Genomic DNA, 10936 nt, shown 5'->3' on the forward strand with positions numbered 1-10936 from the left:
AAACCAAATAGTCCAATCCAAATTGTCCAATTAGACAATTCGGTTTTATCTAAAACCGAACAATGAACAACCCTAACCATATTAGAAAAAGAGAGTTCTCACCATTAAAAAAAATTTATGTTAAACATGTAAATCGAAATCAATGCGGAAGTGTGGAATGATAAAATAGATAACGAGATAAACTTAGCACCAACTTTCACCAAAGAAAAAAAGTGCCGAAAAAAGACAAACAAGAAACAACTGAGTTGATAAGAATCAATTCTTTTCTTTTTTTCTTTTAAAAACATGTTAAATGTTGAAAATTTATTATTCTACTTGACTTTATATACAAACCATATAATTTTATAAAATTCAGGGGTTTATTTTGTAGAATGATTTTTAAAGAAATAATATTTCTTGAATAGTTGGTATTTGAAGAGATTAAAATGTGTTATGGGAAAGATAACAAAATTCTGTCTATAAAAATGATAATATTCATTAAATAAAATCTGATTTTTTTTTTTTGATTTTTTGTAAAAAATAAAAATAAATAATAATAATAATAATAATAATTATTATTATTATTTTTAGATAAGGATGGAATCTCCGTCGATTCAAACTTTATTTATCAAGTCGTTAATTTATTAAATTTAATTTAACAGTCTATATCTCTTTGAAAAAAAAAACACTTGTTTATTTAAAATCCGAATAAAAAATAAAATAAATGGCATAAAAAAATGAAATATAAGATTTTTGTAATTACTTTTCTTTTAGAATACACATTCTAATAAATGAAAGAAAGAGAACGTCCTACTCCTCTCCTACATGTGTAAAATGCTCTCCCTACCAAAAGAATGCTAATATTAACATGGAATAAACTTAGGATCTACATATGCAAAATGACAGTATTGCCCTTCACGGTTTTCACGTTTCTTCAATGGTCAGCCCAAAGAGTCAAAGTCAACAAGCCCAATTGAATGTCATGGGCCTAAACCCCTTCAACTATTGCGGCTTCTCCAACTTGTACATCATGCTGGGATGATTGTACTCTGGTCAAAACTCCATTTCATGTACACATGTTGCCATAGTTTCTTTTTTTATTACATTTGAAATGATTTTGGCATGAACATGAATATATCTTGTAAAGGAGAGAGTTGATAATCGTAGTATTGACTTTGAGGGGTAAAAGCGTCATCTGCAAACGGATCAATATAATTATATTGAAAATCTTCTCTTTTAGCTTCACTTTGAACTTCTCTTTCGTGTTCTGAACTTGAATCCGTGTGTAAAGTGGGAACTGAATCCGATGTTTCGAAATTAAATCCGTCATCCATGACGTGATGAGGTACTGATGACAATGGTGCTTGAAACGATGACGTTTTAGCCACGGGAGAATATGCTGTGATATCCGGTTTTGTTTCAATTTTCACCTCAGAAAATTGTATTGATTTTGTTTCTGCATTTAAATGTTTTTCCAATACCCCTTTCTTGTTGTATATCCGACATAATACCCAATCATCTAACTGCATAAATAAATAAATAAAACAATTAGTCATGGATTCAATAATTGGTTGGACATTATGCATTGAAATGTGTACAATGAGGGAATTGGAGGAAGATCGGAAAGTAGTAAGTACCCTTAGATTGTTGCTCCGTTTGCCGGCGGATCTATCGACGTTCGCGAGACGATATTCATGCATAATCCAATTCGTTTTAACGCCTCTCGGAGCTTTTCCGGCGTAGAACACCAACGCCTTCTTTATTCCGACGGCTTTTGGTTTTCCGATCGGCTTGTCTGCTCCGGTGGCTTTCCAGTAACCAGTTCCGGCGGCTCTGTTAGGTCGAGATCCGTTTGGATACTTTCTGTCTCTAGGTGAGAAAAAGTACCATTCCTTTTCTCCGTACAGAGCCATCTCTGTTCAAATCAAAACAAAAACAGAATCAATATCGATGAATTAATGAATCTAAATCTAGATCACAATCGCATAATCGAGTTCTGAAACAGATTCATAGAATTTAACAGTCGTTTCAAAGTTATAGAAAAACAGAAGGATCGAATTTTGAACGAATTTCATTTTGGAGACATAATCGTAGAATTTTCTTTAAAAAAAATCCTCCGATTTGGATTAGAAGCACTTGAGATCGTGAATTTCCGTGATTGAAATTCCAAATAACAACCATTGATGAGATCAATTTGAAACAAAATCAGAGGATTTGAAACTTATTCTGATAAAATTCCTTGAACTCATACTCGATTTTGAAAAAACAAACAGAACATCTAAAAACTCTGATTTCAAACTTGACGTGATAGAATCGAAATCAAAAACAAGATCGAAAAAGCTGAAACTCACCAGGAAGCTGCCACGGATCGAACTTATACAAATCAATCTCAGCAATAATAGGAACCGAAATCGTTTGAGAAGCGCATTTCTTGATAAGGTAATGCATAACCAATTCCTCATCCGTGGGATGGAATCTAAATCCAGGAGGCAACACCAAATTATCTCCAGTCATTATGAGTTAATCTTCAACCTTCAAAAACTTCAAAATTCCTTTGCTCTAAGTTGTAATGCTCTGCTAGGGTTTTTCAGTTTTCGACACTAGTGAAGAAGCAACGAGAGAAGTTATATAGAAGAAAGGGAACACGTGAGGCATTGAATCTGGATGAAAGAAAATGTTGGTTCCACGAAGTAGCATGAGAGAGAGGATTTGCTTGGTGAAGAAGGGCTTGTTGACGCAGCCTCTCGCTTTCATGGCGTGCTGAAAGACAAAAGGGAGGAGTCGACGAACAAATAGTTGTGAGACACGTGTGGGAGGTTTTGACCCCACGTGCGGGGGAGAGTATTGTGTCATGGAGTTCGTCATTTAGTTTGGACGGATTTGGTGGGTGTTGCTTTGACTCATGTCCGTTGGTGCTGAAGTCGGCGATCGGATTTGCGGCCCAGGTTTTCGCTTTTTTTAAATTAAAATTTCAATTTTTAAAATATCTTCATTTATTTACTTTTATGTAACTATAAAAAAAATAATTAACATATCAAAAATAATTAAGACAAATTTATTGGAAAGGAGTTTTTTTTAGTAACAGTCAAGAAGTGTTGATATTGGTGGACTAGTTTACATTGACTTTAGTTTAACATTAATACATTCTCAAAAGTGTATTATTTTGAAATGGCATGCATTTTATAAAGAAAAGCAGAGAACTCGAATATAAAAAAAGATTTTTAAAAAAATATAAACAATATCAGAGTTAAGATACAAAACAAAAACATAAACATAACGACAACTCAAGCTTCAAAATCATCACACCAATCGACCAAAGAAATAACAACCATTTGGTTTTAAAAAAGAAACGTTAGAGCATATTTAATAAAGTAACTGAAAAACTAATTGTTAATTGAAATATTAGTCTGCTAATTTGATGGCTGAAAAGCTAATTGATGATTAATGATATTTGGTAAAACGTAACTGACAAGCTATTTAAAAAATGCTATAAAACAAACAACTAATATATTTTATTAAATTAAGAATAAATGTTTAATAACAATTATCCGAATACTTCTTTTTTAAATTAAAGAAATAATAAACAATTATGAGGTCGTTTATTTCTTTACGAGATAAAATTTAAAAGGTAAATAGTACAAAAATTACTAACTTTTTTTTTTTTTTTTATCGATTTTGACAACGCGTTTTTTTCTTTTATAATTAAATCATTATGTTTTCAATTTGTTATAATGCTGACCAGTTGACCGATTACTTTAGGTCATCCGGTTTCCACTACTGACGTGTCAGAAGTGAAAAAAGTGGCAAAAATGACACTATGTTTTCATTTTTTTATGGTTTTGACACTAAGTTTTCTGTCTTTTCCAATTTTGACACTAAGTTTTTGTTTTTCTCCAATTTGCAACACGAATGAGATAAACATATGCAAAAACATAATTTATCCATTTACCTTATAATATAATAAAATATATACACAATAGATTAAAAAAAGAATATAAATAAAATAAACATATACAAAGACATAATTGCTCCATTTTCTATACTTGATTTTCTTTCTCTTTGTAACACTCCAAAACTCAAAGAAATTTAAAATTTTCAAAACCAACCATTATTCAACATTATTTACAAAGAGAGTAAATGTTTCAAAAGCATTATTTCAAATCAGAGTTTTCCCAAGACTCAGTGACATAAAATAGGAAGTTGCGTACGATCACGCATTTGCTTTCCCACAATCCTCAGAAGTACCTGAAACGATAAACTAAAAGCTATAAGCCAAAGCCTAGTGAGTTCCCCCCAAAGTACCAACACACACATACATATAACAACATATATTGGGTCCACATCTAAAAAACAGATTACCCTTGAGCCCACAGTATGAGTCTGGCATGTCTATCGGGTCATCATTGCTCCCGAGCCCACATCATAAGTCAGGCTTGCCCTCGGGCCCCACAGCTTATGTCTGGATTGCTCCCGGGTTTGTTGGCTACCGTATAAAGCAGTACGGCCTCAACCCAACCATATTATGTCAACATATTCATAACAGATAAACATATACTAGTTAACAGATAAACATGCAGATCTTAACAGATCACTACATCATAGCAACATCCTATAACAGGATACATAATCTGTTGGGTCGGCATTGGTGTCTTCGACCCGTATGTACAGTGAGGAAAACTCACCTCTCAGTTGGAATACAAGTTAAATAAATCTTTGTTCCAAAAAATCGACTCAATGATCACCTAACCAAAACCAAGGACCAAATCTCAATTAACAGCTCAAAATACCCCTAGGTCCAACTTGGTCAAAACTCTGGTCAAAGGTCAAGGTCAACGAGTCAATTCGGTCAACTCAGCTGAGTATGTGGGGCGTACTCAACTCCTACACTGGGCGTACTCAAGCCTTGACCGAGATGAGGAGGTTGACCTTGTACGCGCGGCGTACACTGGGATATGCATGACATACGCACCAAAGTCCTTTTCCCTAATAAGAGCTTAATGCGTTAAGCTCTCATGTTCCAAATGTAGATCCAAGGCAATAATACCTTTAAGAGTCATAAATTTTCCAACTTTATGACTTTGCATTCCTATTAAGTGCTTAATACCAAGCAACTTAACTTCTTAACACCTAAAGACCTTCTAGAGCATGCATGGGGAAGAACTAAGCATCAAGATCTCATTTTTATGACTCAAGACCCCTCATCGGGTCTGCAAGGATGACTTATTTGGTTAAGAGCATGTCATGCTCAAGAATCACAAAGGTTGGGACTAAAAATGCCCTAAATGAAGTAATAACTAGATCCATAAGAAAAGATGATCAAGCTAGGAGCTTTTTACCTCCAAAAGGTTACTAGCAAGGTGAGAATCCCAGATCCAAGCTTCTTCCAAGCTCCAATGTCCTTCTACCAACTTTTTCTTCTTCAAGAACATCACCAAAACACACAAATGAGCTCAAATATGAACTCTTTACACTTAGGGTTAGCTAGAGGGACGATTTTTATGTGGAGGTTTATGAGGGTGAAGGTATTGGGTCCATAAGGAGATTATATAGGGTGCAAACCCTCAAAATTGGGGTTTGGGTCTGAACAGCGTACGCGCGGCGTACCTGCTGAGTACGCCTGGCGTACGCGTGCGAGTCCCACTTTTCTCATGCATGAGTACGCCATGCATACACTCCAAGTACGCACGACATACAGACCAAAAAGGTAAACTTAACATATTTAGGGTTAAAAATGAACCTTCTCGAGACAGGTCTTATAATTCTCCCCCACTTGAACTAGACTTCGTCCTCAAAGTCCGATGCTACGAATAACTCAAGATAATGCTCCCGCATCTCCATCTCCAGCTCCCAGGTCCACTCAGAGCCTTTCCGATGCTGCCACTGAACCTTTTACCAAAGGTAGCTCCTTGTTGCATAGGACCTTCATCTTAGTCTCAAATACAGATAATGTCTCCAAATATTGAGAGCAAAAACTGTAGCCTCCAACTCTAGATCATGAGTAGGATATCATGCCTCATGCGGCTTCAGCTGTCGGGAAGCATACGCAATCACTCGCGCCTCTCTGCATAAGAACCGCCCCCAAACCTGTGATGGATGCATCACAAAATACAATGAAATCCTCAACAACCTCCGGAAGGGTCAACAATGGGGCCTCACATAACCTCTGTCGTAGTTTCTTAAATATTGTCTGATGCTCAGGGCCCCAATAGAAATCCACGCCCTTCCTCGTCAGACGAGTGAGGGGTACAACAATCTTAGAGAAATCCTGAATAAATCTCCGATAATATCCTGCTAAACTCAAGAAACTCCTAATCTCTGAGGGGGACTTCAGAACCTCCCACTGCATCACAACCTTAATCTTGGTTGGATCGACCAAAATCCCGTTCTGGTTAACGAGATGTCCTAGGAAATGGACCTCTCGTAACCAAAACTCACATTTCGAGAACTTGGCATATAGTCGTTCCCGCCTCAATACTCCCAAAAGATCTCGAATGTGCTCCTCGTGTTGCTCTATGGTCTTGGAATACACCAAGATATCATCAATAAAAACAATAATTTATCGATCGAGCATCGGCCTGCACACCCGATTCATCAAATTCATAAACACGGAAGGCGTATTGGTGAGCCCAAATGGCATCACCACGAACTCGTAATGACCATAACAAGTATGAAATGTTGTCTTCTCCACGTCCTCCTCTCTAACCCTCACCTGATGATACCTCGACCTCAGATCGATCTTGGAGAACCAAGATGCACCCTGCAACTAATCAAATAGGTCGTCAATCCGCGGAAGGGGATAACGGTTCTTCACCGTCAACCTGTTCAACTCTGGGTAATCAATGCACATCCGGTATGAACCATCATTCTTCTTGACGAACAAAATCGGTGTTCCCCATGGCGATCTGCTCAGTCTGATGAACTGCTTGCCTAACAGCTGCTGAAGCTGAGAGGACAACTCCTGCATCTCAGGCGGTGCCAAACGGTACAACGCCTTGGCAATCGGAGCCGCATCTGGCACTAAGTCAATCCTGAACTCAGCCTGCCTCTCGAGAGGCACAACGGTTAACTCCTCCGGAAACACATCAGTAAACTCCCTAAAATCTTGTACATCTGAAACCAATGCCTGCTCCCTAATCTGTGTATCAACCACGTAGGCCAGATAACCCATACACTCGTGCTGAATATATTGTCGAGCCCTGGTCGTCGAATAGAACCTGACCCAATCCTGCTACCCTCTCCATAGATGACATGTTCTACCCCACTTGGGGTTCGAACTACCACTCGCTGACCCTCGCAGTCTATCATAGCACCAAACCTGCTCAGCCAATCCATCCCTAGTACCACACATACACCTCCATGGGGATAAGAATCAAATCAATCGAACAAGGCACCCGGAAGATCTCCAAGACACAACCTTGATACACTCTGGATGTAGAAATCCCATGTTCATTGGCGATAGAAACCCGCAACAGCCACTCCAACTCGCCAAGGGTCATATCGAAATCCATACTAAAAGAGTGGGATACAAAGGACCAACTTGCGCCCGAGTTGAATAACACAAGACCAGGCAAATAATTCACTAAGAATGTACCTATCAGAAACATAAACATAAGCATACCATGGAATAATTGATGGAATGATAAATGGAAACATACCAGTAACGACGTTTGGTGCTGCCTCGGCCTCCTCTGTCGTGAGCTGAAAAGCGCGACCTCGAGCCCTCGGGGGCTCCGCCCTACCCTGGCGCCCATCAGTGATCCTCAAAGTAGCTGGCGCTGGAGCCTGCACCAGTCCCGCAATGAGAAAAGGATAATTGGCCTTTACATTTCCAACCTACTAACAGTGATAACAGATCTTGGTGGTCGGCGCAGAAACCTGTTGGCGACAGTCCTTGGCGTAATGCCCCTCCTTACCATATTTGTGGCACCCAAAAGTATATTAACAAGGACCCTCATGAACCTTGCCACGCTTGCCATAAGTGCGGCCCCTCTGACTCCCAGATCTCACATTAGTGGCTTTGAATTTCTTCGCCACAGGCTGCGACTGCACCGGAGCCTGCCTCCGATCCCTCTTCTTGAGCTCCAACTCAATCTCCCACCTCCTAGAGGCCTCTTATAACTTCATAAGTGTACCATAACGTTAAGTAGACACAAACTAGCGGATATCCATCTTGAGTATGCTCAAGTACTGGGTCATCTGAGCTTTCTCAAAAGCAGCAAACTCAGGACAAAATAATGCTCTCTCAGAAAACATCATGGTGATCTTCGTCACCGACTCAGTCCCCTGCTTCAAGTCTAAATACTCATGGGCCAATCTCTCCCTCTCAAACAGTGGAACATATCTCTTGCGGAACATCTTAAAGAACTTCTCCCGTGATATAGCATCCCTCTGCTCCGGAGTGTAAGAGTCAGTAACCAACCTCCAACAATCCTTCACCCCAACTGGAGAAGGTTCAGGGCGCACTTGACCTTCTGGTCAGCTGGGCAGGAGTAAGCAAAGAAGCATCCCTCGACATCGGACAACCGCCTCATAACAATGTTCAGATCATGAACCCCGTCGAACACCGGGGGCTTTGTATTGTCGAAGTCCCGGTACTGGAAGGTTCGCTCTCCATGAACCCCAGTGGCCGCAACGGCCGTGGTAGCTGCATCAATAGCAGCCTCATAAAGTACAGTGTAACGGTCATCATTATACTTAATCATGGCGGTTTTGATAGAACCAAACAGCTCTAGTATCTCCCATGGATAACAATCACAACCTCAGAATAGATTAACGCCCTAATCTTATCCTCAGTTATCCACGGCCTATCCTGGCCACTCGCTCCAGCTCCTAATCCGGATCCTCTTGTGAACACCATACTGAAAATAAACTAGAAAATATCAGACAAGGCGCAATTCATTCCATATGAGCTATTCTAAATAACAAAACCATAGGGATTATGACTTCCCTGTTAAGCATACAGGTCCTGTGCTTTCGGTAGTACGGGCCCATACTACCTTCCACACCTACCTGTATTTGTCTCAAAAGATCGTCACAACGAACCTAATAGCATACACTATAATACTCATACATCCTATTCTCATTCCCTAGAGAAAAGCTAGACATTCCTCAGCTGGCCGACTGCTTACACATAACCCATCCATGAAACTTCCACCAACCCTGCAACACTCGTGTATACTAATCATGCATAACATTGGATCCTATAGACATTCGAATACTTGATTCTACCCTAAGCTCTTCATCAAACAGGAACAGGAAATAAGGCTAAACCAAACATTCTCAAGCTATAGAATCTTAGTTATGTACAAATATTATGCATACACTAAGCAACTACAATAATGATATCAATTCCATAAGAGAAAGAATCCTAGGCTATCAGACATCAATTTTCAGGCAATTCTATCATGCAATTCCTGAAGATCCCAAGCCTACCACTAGCATGATGTTCTTGTTGGATTAGTGTCTAAGTCCATAACTATTTTGGTATGTATTTGACCCGATTGTGAGCATGGTCCTTTTGGGTTGCCTTCAGACGAGTGACTAGACAGGATGACAGTTGAGGAGAGAGGTTGATTAGGGCATAAATATGATTTATTTATTATATTATATGATTAATATAATAATTTGGAATCATATTATTAATTAGTATTTAATCAGAAATTAATTAGGAATTAATTTCGGGATTAAAGGAATTAATTAAAAGTACAGGGGCTGTTTTGTAATTATTTGATAGTTGAGACTTTGGGCTATTGGATCACCTTTATTAAGGCTTGAACGAAAATCCTAGAAGGATCTAGGAGTTTTCGTCTAAGGGCTTAAGGAAAGGAGTCCATGGACTTGCTTAAGCCCTAAGCTAAGGGATTAGGGTTTCCACCTTGAAACCCTAGCTAGCCTCAAGTATAAATAGCACCCTAAGGCACTAGAATTCGACCACTCCTTGGGAAAACCCTACTAGGGACGAATTTTGGAGCTTAGTACTTTTCCTCCTCTCTCTCATATTCATCCTCTCACCCAAAGTGTGTTTGTGAGCCATTAGAGGTACTACACTTGTGGTACTTGCTTTCAAGAGCTAAGGAAACTCAAGGAATTAGTTGTTATTACTATATAACAACAAAAGGTATGTATTCTTTTCTCCTATGTGAATTTCGAAATTATTAGGAGCATGCTAGGTTTCCTTATGTGTTCATAATGTTGTATAACTAATAGTGATAACATAGATCCAACTCTAAGGTTGCATGCACACATAGGATTGTTTGTATAAAACCCATCAGTGGTATCAGAGCCATTGGTTTTTGTTTTCAATTAGATTCTATACAAAAGTATGAATTTGACATATTAGGGTTTATAGCCAATAAACCCTAAATGCATGATTTTCGAAATTAGGGTTCATAAACCCTAAATTTCGAAATTTGGTTAGGGTTTCCCAAATCCTTTCCTTAGCCTCCAAGATTTCAAATTCTAGGGTTATCCAACCCTAGGATTTCGAAATTGGCCTCCTCCCCAAGATTAGATCCTAATTTTTAGGGATTTGGATAATGCCATATCTTGTAATTATCTTTTAAGTGTTTAAATTTGGTAATTAAAGATTTTGAATTATCCCATCCCATAATTTCGAATTTTAGGGGATTTAAGGGATTAGGTTAAATTAAGTGTTTAATTTAATAGATATCCTCCAAGATTTAATAATTCAAATTAATTGTTTAATTTTGGATAATTATTAAATCAAATTTTAATATTTAAGATTAAAAGGTTTTAATTTTTCGAAATTTTTTTAAACCTAATTGTTTTGAAAAGTTCAAAACTTGCCCTCAAGTTTTGGAATTTAAAAGTTGATTAAAAGTTTAATTTTGAAATGTTAAATTCTAAAACCCTCGTATTTTGAAAAGTTCAAATTACACCCTTATGGTTTTGTTAAGTTAATTAAAAGTTTAATTAAAAGAGAAAGTTAATAAAACCA

At 38.1% G+C, this 10936-nt stretch overlaps 1 protein-coding gene across 1 annotated transcript; it reads right to left on the minus strand.

Annotated features, from left to right (window-relative positions):
• Positions 1 to 1067: 1067 nt before the first annotated feature.
• Positions 1068 to 2609, minus strand: LOC145109437 (NAC domain-containing protein 2-like). The gene is made up of 3 exons (XM_079046588.1): positions 2331 to 2609; positions 1617 to 1894; positions 1068 to 1502 (listed from the first exon to the last, which is right to left on the minus strand). The coding sequence occupies exons 1-3, from the start codon at positions 2491 to 2493 to the stop codon at positions 1080 to 1082; spliced, it is 864 nt and encodes a 287-aa protein (XP_078902714.1). The 5' UTR covers positions 2494 to 2609; the 3' UTR covers positions 1068 to 1079.
• Between the last annotated feature and the right edge of the window lie 8327 nt (positions 2610 to 10936).

Source organism: Lactuca virosa, chromosome 4 (genome assembly GCF_052849685.1).
Source record: "Lactuca virosa cultivar CGN04683 chromosome 4, Lactuca_virosa_CGN04683_v6, whole genome shotgun sequence".
Classification (NCBI taxonomy): Eukaryota; Viridiplantae; Streptophyta; class Magnoliopsida; order Asterales; family Asteraceae; genus Lactuca; species Lactuca virosa.